This window comes from Malaclemys terrapin, chromosome 4 (genome assembly GCF_027887155.1).
Source record: "Malaclemys terrapin pileata isolate rMalTer1 chromosome 4, rMalTer1.hap1, whole genome shotgun sequence".
NCBI classification, from domain to species: Eukaryota; Metazoa; Chordata; order Testudines; family Emydidae; genus Malaclemys; species Malaclemys terrapin.
The window spans coordinates 88,770,597-88,787,031 of record NC_071508.1 but is presented as its reverse complement, the minus strand read 5'-3'; the positions used below and the strand labels follow the sequence as shown (position 1 = coordinate 88,787,031).

The 16,435-nt window shown below is 41.6% G+C and overlaps 1 protein-coding gene across 1 annotated transcript in view; it reads left to right on the top strand.

Moving 5' to 3' along the window:
• DPF3 (double PHD fingers 3) overlaps nucleotides 1-16,435 on the top strand; it is a 205,527-nt gene that overhangs the window by 96,140 nt on the left and 92,952 nt on the right. Inside the window, exon 3 of the mRNA XM_054026168.1 lies at nucleotides 3,428-3,535. Within this exon, the coding sequence (XP_053882143.1) occupies nucleotides 3,428-3,535 (108 nt within the window). The remainder of the gene's footprint in view (nucleotides 1-3,427; nucleotides 3,536-16,435) is intronic.

Sequence of the window (16,435 nt, the reverse complement as noted above, 5' to 3'; positions counted from 1 at the left end):
TTTTATCGCTAATCCCCTCGTCGGAGGTGGTGTAAAGAAACCGGTTTAAAGGGCCCTTTAAGTCGAAAGAAAGGGCCTCGTTGTGTGGACGTGTCCAGGCTTAATTCGGTTTAACGCTGCTAAAGTCGACCTAAACCCGTAGTGTAGACCAGGCCTTAGTTAAACCTCACAATACCCAAAGTAAGACCAGCTCTAAGTAAAGGATACGTGGGAGTCACTTCACCGATCACTGAAATGCAGCCACTCCTGGTGTGGGATGTAGAAGCTGTGTTATTAGTGCACAGCAACACTACATTATCATTTAGGATAAGTTCTGAAGGATGGTAATACCTTATCCACACGAAACTGCAGGGGGAGTCTGGGTAGGCAGAATGTAGTTACCTGAGCTGGAATTCGTCTAGGTCTTTGGGGACCTTCCTTCACGAAAAGTCTCCTGGGATCTTTAGTGACCACTGTTGGTTTTGTTTCATCTGAAAGCTCCCTGTTCCAGGGAGATTATGCTTTGGCAAAACAAGCTAATTTTTGCTTTTTCTTGTTGTTATTAATGTATTTACCCCAAGAACTTCTGTTCCTGCAGCATCTGATTATGAGTGAGATACTATTTTTATCGATTTGAACTCACTCACACACATAAGCAGGTATGCATTTATTATATGTAGAAGCCAGATGCTGGAGGGAGCATATGCTACAAGGATGGCACAAGGCAACCTTGTACCAGACACACTTATGGGAGGAATCATTGTCTAGTGTTTAAAGCACAGGGCCAGGAGAGCTGGGTTCTTTGGCCAGGTTTGTCACTAACTCACTGTTATCTTGGGCAAATTTGTCAACCTTAGTCCTACTTGCATCACGGTGCCTCAGTTTCCCTGTCTATGAAATGGAGATAGTAGAGTTTCCCTTTCTTACAGGGTGAGTTGAGGTGTGGTGAGGACTGATTAGTGGCAAGACATGTTTAGGTTAGAATTTAAATAGGCTGAAACCTCCTGTCTCTGCATCAGCGACCAAACCCGAGGTCTTTTTTATTTAAACTATAATGATTTAGAAAGAAACCAAGAATCCCTCCTCCCCCATATTCGCTGTTCCTTGATGTGATTAGCTCATTTAGTGCTCCCTTGGGTCTCTCTGTACCATCCATCTCTTGTAGCCCCATTGTGACAGGACACAGCATCTATCTGTGGTGGGAGCATACCATTTCCAGGCTGCACATAGTGTGCTGTGGCAATCTTAAACCAATGAGAATTCTCCACCAGCTACTCTGGTGTCTGGATTGTATGCACCCCTTTGCTTTGTTACTGACCTTCACTTCCCCCATCTCTAACCTGAAGCAGGCAAACGGAAAAGATCCAGAACCTCCTTTCACTTACACAGGGTTTAAAAGGGGGAGAGGAGAGTCAGATGCCCCATGGATAAACTTGGTTTCTTACAGCCCTCTTGTAAAGGAGTCAGAAGGCTGCCTTTTGCGACACAGTTCAGGGTTAATTTCACACAATACTGCACATAACTCCCTCCCTCTTTTCCCTTCCTCCCCCAGCCTTTCACGCAAGCTTTGAATTATGACTCTCCTACACTAATGAGATAAACAACATAACTCACTGCAGGTCCTGCTATTTCCTCTATAAGCAAATGGTTGGAACCTTCTGTGGTTGCCCTATAAGGCACAGCAGTGCAAGACAACCCAGCAAGTACTAGAGAGGGCAAGAACTGTACATATTTTACCGTGGGCACAGGCAGAGTCAGAGTAGGGGAGGTAGGTTCAAAGCAGATGTAAAAGGCCCTCTCTTGCCACCTCCTCCACAAAAATGACCAAAGGTTCACACTTTACTTGTGTCATCGTGTTGATAGATTGGTGGTCAGGGGGTGGAGGACAATGGTGTAAATCTTCCCTCTTGAAAATGGTATCAAACCTGTTTGGATCAAGTGAAAGTTTGTTTAGTGGCTGGCTGAACACTGCTGAGCGGGGATTTATTGAATAGCAGAGGAGAGCTCCCCTCAAAAGGTTCATAGGGTCAGTTTGGAGGCCTGCAGGAGCTTATCTGAGTCCATCTGGTGTCGGATTGGGCTGGAGGCCTTCCTACAATATTTCTGTAACTTCCTGATTCCAGCTGAGTTTGTAGTATTTTGGTGTTGGTGAATCACCATCTTTGCTGGAGCCTAGAAGTGCCAATTTGTGAGAGACTGAGAAACAATAGAACAAAAGCTTTTTTTTTTTTTTTTTTTTTAGATTTGAAAAGTTAGGTTTTGGGTTAAAGCTCAGGTGCAGGATTTTACCCAGATCCCCCATCCCAAGGGGACAGGTCAAGGAGCCTGATTCTCCTCTCACACAATTTTTTACACCAGAGTAAGGCTGGGAATGCCCCTGCACAGGGCATGTTTGTGAGAGGATTAGAGTCCTTGTATGCTCCCCCACAATGACCCACAGCCAGTCACAATATATACCTTAATAATAGCAATTTAAATACTAGTTAAGGTTTGTAAAGCGCCTGGAAGAAGTATGTCAAGCACTACGGAAGAGCTAGGTAATTCACAGTGTTTTTCCTTCCAAAGCCGGTCATAGACTATACACAACCCACTGAAATGCAGCGTTCTCTGAGGTAGGGTGTTAACAACTGTTGCACTGCATAACAGGGAAGGGAAATTGTTGCTAAGACCACCTGAGCCAATCCCCATTCTTCCAGAAGGTGTCAATCCATGCAGGGCAGACAAGAACTTTATTTTCAGGATCTCCTCCAAAAGCCTCTCCCATCCTACAGTAAATTTCTTGATGCTCAGTTTATCTGCCTCAAGAGGATAAAGGGTGGCTCAACCCTGCTGGGATTTGAACTTTATTTTCTGGGAGTCTCCATATTTCAAACTGAAGACTTAGGCTGCACTTGCCAAATTTGATTTGCTTATTCTTTTGGGGTGAGCAACTGGATGGCCCAGTTTTCACAAGTAAGTAGGGTGTCAGTTTTTTTCATTATCATCATCTGGTTTGGGGAGTAGATTTTGTTCCTGGTTTGGTGAATGTTCTTTGCTATTATGCCAGGCTGGCTTAGACCGCTCAGCTATCACCATATGGTAGGATTGTTCTGCATTATTGACATGGGTTTGATATTGTCAAGTTGTTCAAAAATGACCATTTGTGTCCACGATGTCAAAGCCATTCCCATCCTATCTATTATAATTCTTTTTTTTTTTTATGTGAAACCCCCCTTCGCAGAGTGAAATATGTTAGTGAGACGTGTGGCTTCTCTGTAGGGCTGATCCTGCAAGATGCTGAGCTGCTTCTGGGATGCCGAATACCTTCAGTTGAGCTGCTTCTCACCTTGCAGGATTGAACCCTATAGTATGGTAATACTGGCTATGGAGAAACAGAGATGCTAGAGAAAATAATGGGGATTTACAAATGCAAATGTGACCACATTTATTTTTTGCTTTTAACCCACAGGACTGGCCCCAGGTCAGCTGTACACATATCCTGCTCGCTGCTGGCGCAAAAAGAGACGCTTACATCCTCCTGAGGACTCCAGGCTGAAGCTTCTGGAAATTAAACCTGGTATGTGTTTTGTGTTTCTTTCTCACTTTCTCTCTCCTCTGTGTTGCATTCACTGAGGTGTCATGGATCAAGTGAAGACTGGCATACGCACAGCACTGGCATTTAGTCTCTGGACTCTGTCTTTGCCTGTCTCCTTCTTTTTCTCTTTGAGATTTTATCAAGTCCATTGCATTATTCTTTTTTTAGAAAATAAAACAAATACAAGTCTGTAGGCCAAATTCATCCCTGGGTGTAACTCTCATTGAAACCAACAGGAGCTGAACCCACTTACATGAATCTTGTCTTCCATTCATAAGGATATAACGGGACAAGTAGGTATCAGTTATCATAAGAACAGCCATACTGAGTCAGACCAAAGGTCCATCCAGCCCAGTATCCTGTCTCCTGACAGTGACCAATGCCAGGTGCCCCAGAGGAAATCAAGTGATCCATCCCCTGTCACCCATTCCCAGCTTCTGGTAAACTGTGGCTAGGGTCACCATCCCTGCCCATCCTGGCTAAAAGCCATTGATGGACCTATCCTCCATGAACATATCTAGTTCTTTTTTGAACCCTGGTATAGTGACCTCCAAAGTGTTAGTAACATGAAGAGCAACAGAGGGTCCTGTGGCACCTTTGAGACTAACAGAAGTATTGGGAGCATAAGCTTTCGTGGGTAAGAACCTCACTTCTTCAGATGCAAGGGAAGTGAAGATGCATCTGAAGAAGTGAGGTTCTTACCCACGAAAGCTTATGCTCCCAATACTTCTGTTAGTCTCAAAGGTGCCACAGGACCCTCTGTTGCTTTTTACAGATTCAGACTAACACGGCTACCCCTCTGATACTTGAGTAACATGAAGCTTCACTATGGCATCTGTTGTGAAATCTTTGCTAGGAAGAGGGGTGAGACCACTGATCTGTGTGCAGAATAGTGCATTGATAAGTTTATGTAGTGCCTAGCACAATAGGTGCTACTGCAATATAAATAGTTAATCATAACAGTTAGTGAGGATGTGGCACATTGTGTGTGTGTTTTAGTTCCCTCGATTTTCACCCTTGCTATCCTTGGTGCTCCTCCCCACCACTAAACTAATTTGAAATGGAGAGTCTGGATGCTGAATGAGTTATTGTAAAGCAGATGTGGAGGATCAGCAGCTGTGTCCGGTAGAGTGCAGTGTGGTGCATTCCTCGATGCAGTAAGTAATAAAGGCGTACTGTCTTTAGGGTCATAAATGTATGAGAAAGAGGGAACACACTGGGAGCTGTATGTGGTTTTCAAGAGGAGAGACACAGCCAGTATAAAACACGCACCCTCAATCAAAAATATAAATTAACAAAATATTTAAAAATGTTTGGCAGCAGAAGGTGTCTGTAACTGAGTGGTGAGCAACAATACCAGGGAATTGGTTTTAGTGCCGTCATTTGTGGAGTAGGAGGTAGAAAAGATGCAGAGCCAAGTCTTGACTCCAGGGAGGTCAGAGGCAAAATTCTTGTTGACTTCAGTGAGACCAGGTTTTGGCTCATTATCCCCATGAAAGCAGAGGTTATTAATAAGATGGGTAAAAGGAAGGAAATACTGTAATTGCCAAATAAGGGTTACAAACCATGGACAAAATCAAGACCAGGGGACTGATCGTGATCTCACACCAGTGTAAAGGAGAAATTACTCTATTGTAATAAAATCATAATGATAATACAATATACTTTTGCACTTTATAGCCCTTTTCATCTGTAGATGTCAAAAAACAGGACCATGTTTCAGCCAATTGCATTTGGTAATCGAAAAGGTTAATGATTAAAAGAAATACATTCAATACAAGCCCCCTTTAGTGTGAAAGGCAATTGCATTAAAGTATTTTCTCTGTCATTTTTTAGTTCCATGCTAATGTGAACATTTCACAAAAATCTCTCTGATAATTAACAATGCTCTTAGTGTCCAGCGCTGTGCCTGTGGAATTTAGTTTGTGAAATATTTTCATTTAACAGTAATTATCGTCCTCACATCTTGTGATCAAACTCCTAAATAGCGGTTGCTACAGCAACCTTTGGACAACCACCTCTGTTTGGCCATTGTAGACTGGGACAGTTGCATGGGTAGCGGTAATAAAATCATGTGATCAACAGTCTAGCAATTTTTATATTAATACTAATTATGAAAACCCAGCCATTCTGTCACATAGACCATGCGGCAGAAATAAAGTACTACATAAGTTCTTTTGCAGCAGCTACTTAAAGTGACAATATAGCCACCATTATAACTTTGTATTACCAGGCAATTATGAATTACACTAAATATTTATGACATTTAATTTCACATGTGCTGGACTCCATCTTTCAATGGTACTTTCATATCTTAAGAAATAAGCATTGGGGCTCATGGAAATAAATCACTGCGTCTGTGTATGAATGCACATGGATCTTTATAGGCAATCTATAGCGCCCTTCATCCAAACACTTCAAATCCTCTTACTGACATTACACCTGATCCTGAAGGTTGCTTATCATAGCCCAGGAGCTCAGTGCCTCTCAGGATTGGGGGCATTAAATGGACAGTCAAGTTAAAAATCATATATGTTCAAAAGACAGTTTTAGTATTTTTATTATTTTTGTTCTGATAGGGGCTATAGACCCAACCAAGAGCTAGAGCCCCATTCTGCTAGGCACTGCACAACTACGTAGCAGGGAACTTACTCATACAGAGATGAAATGACTGGCCAATGGTCACACAATAGGTATGTGGCAAAGCCGGAAACTGAACCAAGAACAGAACCCACATCTCCTTAGTCCCAGTCCAGTGTCTTAGCCACAAGATCATCTTTGTCTCAATTTTCCTTACCTGTGTTTCAAATAACATCCTTGACTATTAGAGCTGAAAAAAAGTCAAATCTACTTTTCACTATGTAGACTGTTTCCTTTTAGCATTTCTCTCAGCTTGGCCAATTAAAATAGGTTAATAAGTTTCATCATTGGTTCCAGTCATTTTCTAGTCAGTTACACTCTTTGTTCTCATACAGTAGTGCAAGACTGCAATGTGTCACTTACAAATGTCGGAGGGAAAAGTTTGTTTATAAAATGTTTTATCTAACGTTTAAAAAAAATCATGGAAACTGTAATGTAGTCCATAATTGCCTTTGAGTTTCTGCTACATTATAAACCCCAAAATCTGCAAAAAGGATTATATTGGAATCAAAATTGGTAGGTTAGATCTGTGGCTAAATTAGAATATTTCTGTAAAAGTTAAAGTGAATTGAGCAAGGTGCACTGGAACTATGAGACCCTAAAAATTGTTGTTTATCAGAGTTCAAACCCCAGATATGTGCCTGCAGACTTAATTTCACCACAATGGTGTTTTTTGTGTAGGAATTGATCTCTGATTTTGTAAACATTATTGTAAATGTTAAATTTTGGCCCAAATTTGACCTGACAGCCAGAAGATGGTAATAACTTTGGATCTCTACTGACAGGGATGGAATTGACCTAAAGGTGAGGAAATCCATAACCCATTACCAATCCATATTTTATTGGCAATATTCCCCCAAATCTTAAACTTAAAATATGTTTTTAAAATCTGCTTTTTATTCAAGCACTTATGCATTTTTTTAAACAATGGAGGGTTTTATTCGCAACATACTCTCCAATGCTTAAAAATAACATTTTTTTCTAGCGGATTTCTTTTTTCCTTTTCCATATGATAGTCATTGGTTCCAGCCAGCCCTTACGTTTGTTGCAGTATTTGAAATGAACCCTGCTTATTTCTGCTTACTTTCTTGTTTGGGCGTCTGTCTGCACAGATAACTGCTGCTGCAGGGCCAGCAGAGGGAGCAGCAAATAACATGAGATTAGTGTGTGTAGGGACTCTGCTTTCACTTAAACAGATGTGAGTTGGGAGTAACCCCTTTGAAGTTAGTGGAGTTGCATGAGTATAACCCTTGTGTGAGAAGAATTAAGCCCATTATAAAAGCAGCGAAGAGTCCTGTGGCACCTTATAGACTAACAGACGTTTTGGAGCATGAGCTTTCCTGGGTGAATACCCACTTCTCATGCATCCGACGAAGTGGGTATTCACCCACGAAAGCTCATGCTCCAAAACGTCTGTTAGTCTGTAAGGTGCCACAGGACTCTCTGCTGCTTTTACAGATCCAGACTAACACGGCTACCCCCTGATACTTAAGCCCATTATGTATGTTTTATTTCTTTGTATAGATTTCTCTGTGACATAAATGGTTTATTTTTTTAATTTATTTATTTATTTAGGGCAATCTCAGTGAAACTATGGCAGTTTTATGGTACAGTTAGGTCAAATGTTAGATTTGGACAACTCAAAGATGCATAGAAGAGACCATTACGATTATCTGGTCTGAACTCCTGCATAACACAGGCCATAGAATTTCACCCTGTAATTTCTGCATCAAGCCGACAATGTCTGGATGACCTAGAGAATACCTCAAAATTATCCCTTGATTTCCACCATCTGTTCTACATACAGCACATGTGGTGGGGAGGACAAGCAGTGAAACATTTAACATTTTGAGGAATAGACTTTAATTTTCATCAAGTATTTTATAGCATACAGTGCTGCATGCCAAAATAGAAGAGCAACAGATATAATGCACATTTGGATATAGTATACCCTGTGGTTGTACAGCATGTGCACAGATATAATACTTTCTAGATCACTTTGGAGTGAAATTCAGGCTCATAGTCTGAGCACAAGACTGGGAACAGGAACTCCTGAAGTTTTTTGTTTTGTTTGGTTTGTTTTGTTTTTTATTAGAGCTGGTCAGAAAATTTCCAAATGTTAGAAATTAGTAAGCAAAATGGACAGAATTTCTAACTGCTCAACTCCTCCTATTTTGTTTTTCAATCAGTTCTAAGTGTGTTTGGAAAACATTGATGAAAAATGGATAAGAGGAAATTCATTGACATTTCCACCCCATTTTTGACCAGGTTTAGCTTTTACCTGGACTAAAGTAAATATTGATTCCTCTTGTGCCCTTGGACAAGTCCCCGCAGCTCTGATTCAGCAAAGCACGTCAGCAAGTAGATGACTAGTGAGTGCAAAAGCACTGCATAGTTGGAACTGTAGGCTCCTATTCTCCACTATTTCTGTCTCTAGTTTGTACTTAGCAGACAGTAGCCACCACTGGGAAACGTTTGTAACACCCTTATCTTCATCCACCCAACCCTGGCAGAAATTAGCAGCAGGGGCTTTACTGTAACTTTTGCCACAAGTGTAAACTGTGCTATTGGGGGGTCTCCTTCCCTTGACACATCCCCCTCCCCATCCCCTCATACACATCCTTAGCCCAGTCTACACTACCTCCACCATCTTTAGATCAGCAGAGATTCTCCCTCCAGAGGGGGAATTCTCCAGTCCAAATCTCTAGCCAGTTTGCTCACTTTGCTCTTCTTACATGCTGTAAAGTGAACTTGATGGACCAGAGAATCTGGCCCACAGCACTTTATACCCATGTGTGTACAAGAGTAAATGACTGCACAAGGTGCAATGCAGTGAAGAATGAAGTCCAAATCTTGCTACCTCAGTTTCTTGGTCAGTAAAATGGAGATAATAATACTTGTTTAATTTTTTCTATGTTAGGGAAGTGTTGCAAGGTTAACTAATGAATATTTGTGAAGCACTTGGAGGTCTTCAAGTGAAAAGGACTATATAAATAAAAACATGTTGTTTGTCATGGGTTTTTAAACCACATTTTGGTCATCAACACACAGCCTTGCAAAACAGTCGTGAAAATTTACCGGCCCAGGAGCAAAGTCTGCTTATCTACCCTTACCAGGATGATGATGCAGAACAACTATTTAAACTCATTCATCCAAATAAATAAATAAATAAAAAATCACTGCAGGTGACTGAATGAGTAGAATTTTGCAAGGCTGCATGAGCAGGGTAAATGTTGTAAAGACGGTTCTGATTTTGCCCAGTGTAACTCTTCTTGCTTTGCGCTGACCTTCTGTGAGTTGTGCATTGTGTGGCTACCAGGGCTGCCTAAGCTGTGATAACTTCCCCCCTAAGGGAATTAAAGCACGTACAGTCCTTGCTGGAAGCAGTTATCTTGTGATAAGCTGTAACTTCTTAGCCTTCTAATTCTAGCCTTCAAGGGCAGGACAGTGAGTGTGTAGTATTGCCCCAAATGGAATTTCATGGTCTTGGATGTCTGAAAATCAAACATACCCATTTCTAGAGACGAGCAAATAATTCTTGGTGGATAATTTAGTCAGTAAAATTAAACCACTTTTTCTACTTGTGGACTATCTGCAAGTACATTGCTATTTTCTCAATTTGTCATTGGGATTTATGGGACTAACTTTTTGTCTCTTTCTCCCCCTTTCCTCTGTAGATAGAGCTGGACTAGTTCACGGCGAGTATTTGATACTTGCTATTTGAAATTACACTTGTGTTGGTTAGCTGTGATTGGTCTCATAAATCACAGGGTTTTGCTTCTGTTTCTTGCCTGGATGAGCCAGCTCTTACAATTAGGAAAAGGGCTTCCTGAAGAAGCCACTGGGGCTTTGAATTTCTCAAGTGGCTTGATCCAAAGCCAATTGAAGTCAGACGTTTGCTAACTCCAGTGTGCTGTGGATCAAGCCAATGTAAAAGTAGCAAATAATCAGGACATGGGAAATGTTAATTCTGTACCTTTCTGGGCCATCTAGGCCTTTCCCTGAGACACCATTCCTAGAAAATCCAGACCAGGTACAAAATGTGTGCAAAACTGTGGTAGTTTGGGGTAAAATTTTCCCAAGCACTCCAAGTCCCATTATCAAAAGTGAGGTAAGCACTCAGGAGCCTAAGTCCTATTGATTTTTCAAATAGGACTTAGGCTCCTAAACATTTTAGGTTGTTTTTTGAAAATGTTATCCAGTGGCCCTGATGCTGCAAATGCTTCAGCACATTCTTAACTGTAAGCAGATGAGCAGTCCTTTGGCTTCAATTAGATGATTTGCATGACTAAAGTAAAGCAGGTATTTACATGTTTGCCAGATCAGAGTGTGCAATTGAGGCCCGTAGCTGACCCTGCATTTTTGCATGCACAATTATGTGTTTATGGGCCTCAAATGAATGACACATACTTTTTTAAATATAAAAAAATTGTGTCTTCCTTGAGCTACACAAAAGCAAATTTGAAAGTTGTTAAAAGAAAAAACTGCAAAACCTGGAAATCATAACAGAAAAGTACTGTATGTGAAACTGCCATTAATTTGAACATATCTATTTTTTACATTTCTGTTTCCAAAGGGTTTTTTGTTTTATTTACTATTTGGAGATTGCTGGAAAGATACTATTCATCTTGAATGAGAGTGAAAGTTGTGCTGAAATATGGATGACTCTGTTATATCTGGTAACAATGATCTGCCCAGCTTCAGACACTTGAAAGGAGCTTGATTTTTCAGAAGATGAGTGAACAGAATTTTAGCACCCGTAGGGTCTCTCAAGTTGGGTCTCCAAAAACGGAAGCATCCAAACTTAATCACCATTTAAAAAAAAAAAAACAACAACTCTTGGCTAATTTGTTTGTTGTTGATTGTTTTTTTTTAATGTGGCTGGTGTGAGATTTGTGATGTCCTTAACTAGGAGTTTCCTTGCTGTTAAGTGTTTTTATTTTGTTAATGGTGTGTCAGATATGTACATTGTTTCCGCACAGTAACTTGAATTAGATTTGGATATAACTTTTCTGTTTCTGGAATTTCCCAGATTTTTAAAAATTATTATTTATTTCCCGGGTTTTAAAAATTTACATCTTTCACGTTTTCTCTTGCGTAGCTGAATAAAGCCATAAAGCCAGTTCCATGGGACACTCCAACTGCTTTGTGTCACTGGAGCAGAGCAAAGCAGTGAGAGCACATTGATCTGTAGAAGTCAGGTAGGAATCTGCCCCATGCTTCTTTACAATTTAAATAAAGGGTCCGTAGCTACTGACCCACGTTCTCTGCCAAGTCTATTAACTTTGGAACTGTGACCCAGGTCCTGTGACTGGTGACAGGAAATAAAAGTTCAGTTTCTTGTAAGCACTCCCATGCGGCGCTCTCATTACAGAGAGGTTAACTGAGAAGATTATTAAATTGAAGGAATGAATGGCACTGGTGAAGCTAATAATGGCTTCTGCAGAACCCTTCGCCATGTAGAGCTTGATCCTGCAAAGTGCTGAGCAATTCTTTGGGAGCTGGCCTGGAGTGCCTAAGGCAGCTGGGTGTGGTAGCAAGTGTAGGTGTGGGTGTGTGTGTTAACTGAGGTTGGACCTTGCCTGCGCATTCTCCCTACTTCCTTAAGTCCTCCTCCTCCTCTTGCTTCCCGTTCCCTGCTGCCTGCAGCTAATCTGGCTGAGATCCAGCAGGAAGCAGAGAAGCTGCCTGGCATATTGCAGAGAAGGTGCCTCAGCACATACCTCTTAACCTCCCAAGGCTCAAATGTGGGATGCAGTGTGTGACGCAGACACAGGGGTGCTGGAACAATTTTTATAGTGGGGGTGCTGATGATGGAAACCATGGACACTGTGTTGGTGTTTGTTATTACTATTTCAGGCCAGGGGGTGCTGCAGCACCTCTAGTTCCAGCACAGATTCAGAATGAGAGAGATGAATTATTCCTTCTGGCAGTGTAAAATGGTGGGGATTCATTCCTTTAGTGTACAGGAAATAACCTTTTCCATAATGTTACTTTCACAATTATTTATTTCTGATGTAAGTAATTTTCAATTAAAAAAAAAAAGGAGGGGGGATACCAAATATGTGTGGAATATAGGTAACCTGAGGACTAAAATAGGGGAATCCCTTGAAATTAGGCCATTTGAGAGGTACTTTAGTGCTTCTTAGCAAAAGGGAGGAGCAACTCCAGAAGCCTAGTCTACATTAGGAAAGGTTTGCCTATAACTAGAAAACCCTCCTAGTGTAGATGCAGCTTATGCCAGTGAAGAACTCAGTGCTTTTGCCATTATAGCTTATTCTCTCAAACAAAATAACCAAACCAGCAAAAGCACGTACCTGCATCTGCGCTAGGGCTTTAGCCTGTGTAAAAATGTCTTAAAAGAATTCTCCCCCAGCCAACATTGGTACACCCTCAAAAGCTTTAAGTGTAGAGGAATGCCTGTTACTTTTCTGGATGTAGGACATCCAAGCAAGGAGGTGTGTCAGGGCTGCCAAATGCCTGAGTGCCACATGAGATGAGTGATACATGCCCGCCCTGCTGAAGATGATTCATCTACCTCTCAAAGTTTGTTCTCTTGAGCAACTTCTGCCTCACATGGCACTTGAAATCAGAAAATGTCCTGACAGTACAGGAGCCTGGTTCTTCTCTCATGCTACTCTTACACTGGTGTGACGCCATTGACTTTAATAATTATTCCTTATTTACATCAGTGTAATTTTGAGGACTGTTTGGCTCCAGTAGTTTCACAGTTCACTACCAGTAAACAGCTGAGAGAGAATAACCAGGCTTCAAAATAATTTGGAATTTCGGCTAAATAAAATGGTCTAAAATAAACTTCTCTTTTCATTGTACTGCCTCTGGGCTAAGTCCTGCCAACACTGCTGTGCCCAGTGCTACTACCATGAAGAGTCCCATTGGAAGACAATGGAGTTGCTCATGGTAGTAAGCAGTATGGACTTGGCTCTCCACTGCTCTGCACCTTGTGTACTCATTTATGCAAATTGCTTGTAAATGCTCTGGGCCTGATTTTCAGTTGCAGGAAGGCCACTTAGTACTATTCTGGCAGTGTTAAAGGGGCCTTAAAGTGGCTCTAACTGTTGTTTACACTCTCTTTAAGGTGCCTTTAAAGGGGACTTTTTGTAAATAAAATTAAGCCCTCCCACTCTGATCTGGCAGTGTGGTACCCCCCACTTGACACCGGTGTAAATAACTACTCAAGGTGCAAAGCAGTGGAGAATGGTGCCCTATGACTGGCAGTAAGGTCTGGAGGATTGATCCCTGTGGCTCCAATCCTGCAAACATTTATGCATGTGAGTATCTTTAGGCATGTGAGTAATCCCTGGAGTTCAGTGCATGCAAAAGTATGTGCGGGATCAAAACCTGAGGGCTCGATCCTGCAGGGTACTGATCACTCTGGCCCCAACCCACCAAAGCACTGAAGCACAGAAGTAACATAATGAATGTGAATAGTCCTGTTGAAATCAATGGAATTGCTGGGTCAGAGTATGAGTACTCAGCATTTTGTAGCATTTTGTACCGAACCCTCTAAAACTGAAGGACTACTAGACCAGGAATCCATGTACTACTCCTTCTATACTCACTTTTAATAAAGAAATTCTTAAAAGAATAAGAAAGAGATTGCGGAATGTCATTTTGTTCAATAATATGGCAATTTCATGTATTCAGTTTTATTAATTTCTTGGTATATGGCAAATGAAGTTGTTCTGTAGCTTGAAATACTATAACATTTATAGTGGATTATTTTTTCCAATGCATAATATAAAGGAATAAACAATAAATGTTAACATTAAGGTCCAGTTCAAAATGTTACAAGCCAAGCTTGACATAGTTGCTGAGCTCAGTGAGAACTGGGTGATAATTTTCTCTCCACCATCCGTCCCCCACCTTCTTCAATGGACATTTTTAATCTGTCATTCTCATTCTCTGGGGTCAACATTTTACAGCCTCATAATCATCTTGTACCTGATGGATATTAAATATTTTTTTACTGGATTACAATTCATTTAAATATTCCCTGCATTTTGCATTTAAATGCATAATAAATACAAGTATTTTATGCATCAGATTTCAGACACACCAGTGTTTGCCTCTGAGCACATTGCCATTAATAATCTCCTTGGGGGAATGAGGGCAGGTGTGTACTGTGCATTGGGAGGAAGAAGGCATGTGTGTGGTTTCTTTTAAATGTCACCTCCCAGACCCAGATATCACTCTTATAATGCACTAGATTTGATTCCTCTTAAATGAAGTTGATAATTTAGGGCCAGATCATAAGTTGATGTAAATGGATGTCACTCCAGCCAATAGAGCTGCATCCATTATATCATCTAAGAGTCTGGCCCTTAATGGGGTGGGGAGGGATGGAAACTTTACTCCTCCTCCTTGAGGAAAATGAATGACTTCTAAATATAGGTATAGCACCTAGATGCTTCTGGGATGGATGCCTTAGAAATACATATAATAATAATAAATACCCTGTGTAGGACCTGTGGAGCTACTGAGAAGACCTTTAAAAAGACCAACAACCAACCAACTTGTGTTATTGGAAGAAAAGCCAGTGTTCACAAATGTGGGTCATACTGTCAGGCATCTAAACCCACACTTAGAGGGGAGGTGGCTTGATTTTTAGAGGTGCTGAGTACCTGTAACTTCTCTTGACTTCAGTGATGCTATATCCATGAGTGATCCGGTAGAGATACTTGGTACATGATGATAAAAGTAAGTTCCTAGTAGCTAGGAATGTAAAGAGTGATGTGACATTTGTGAATGATGCTACTGATGCATCTGCCACGTAATGTGCATTGCTGAAGTGAGGTAGCAGCACATCTGTAAAACTGAAAACAGCAGTGCTGTAACTATGAGTGATGATATAGACCAGGACAGTATTAGCAAACACACTATTAATTGAATGGAGCAAGAATCAAGACTGAGTATCATCTGAAGCTGCTATAACTGGGGATGGCATTATAAATAGCTTCTTCTTTCTTATGTCTTTTTTTCTCTTTATGCTGCTTTTCTTGATGAGGGTTGCGGGGCCAGCATGGAGAGTAGGGAGGAGCAGCCCTCCCTGTCCCCTGCAACAAGTTCCTCCTGAGGGATTCCCCAGCATTCCTAGGCCAGCTGGGAGATATAATCTCTTCAGCGTGTCCTGGGCTGACCTTGGGGCCTCCTTCCAGTGGGACGTGCTCGGTAGAGTTCCAAAGGAAGCCTCCCAGTGGGCATCCTTACCAGGTGCCCGAAGCACCTCAACTGGCTCCTCTCGATCTGGAGGAGTTGTGGCTCCACTCCGAGGTTCTGGAGTAGAGCATTATAAATCTATGAACTGAATATACTTTTGTGGGGCTTTCTTTTGATATCCAAATGAGCAAAATAAATCACCCTTCCTGCTAGCAATGATACCCCAAATACACCTGAACTTAGCAAATGCTACAGATGGAACCACTTTTCAATCCTGAATCTTAATTAGTTTCCTACTGCTTTAGTACATGGACAATATTTTAACAGTCATAAGACTTACTCCAGTCCACTGTGCCCTTTCCACCACTCACTTTTTCGTACTGGTAGCAATTCAGGAACAGCTTAAAGAAAGCTAAATAACTAAACATGCATGTGTAGATTGATGAGCTTGTCACACCATTCTCTTCAGCTTCCCCTGACCTGCACTGAGTTCCAGAGATGGATGATTGTTCTGGGAGGGAGAGAAGCTAGCAAATCCCACAGCCAGATGTTCGGGAATGGACAGGGCTTCTCCTGGAACTGTGTCCTTCTGTGGGAAAAGGACACCAGGTGCCTCCATCTGCCAGTGTTTATCTCTCATTTTTTAAAAGGCGTATGATGGGGTTTGGTATGGTTGCGAGGATGCATGTGTCTCTGTGCATCAGAGGGGAATGACCAGTCATTTGTCTCTTCACTGTGGAGTCTGCCTGCAGCCATCAATCTTGCAGCCCAGCCCAGAAGCTCCTTTGGCTCATCATTAGTCGAATGAACGGTAATACAGGAGGATCACAACTCTTAGCTTCTTGTATTTCACTTTCTTTTCCCCTTGGATGTAGTCCTCTCCCTTCCCCCACTTTCATCCATCCTCCTTGCCTTTTTCGGTAAGGTGAAGTGGAGACAGAGGACAGACATTATTAGGGTCTAGGGCTTTACCACACCTTCCTGCAGTTTAGTTCCTCTGTGCTAGATGAGGGGGCGGTGTGAGAGAGAGACGGAGGGTATAATGCAGGCTAACAACATCCA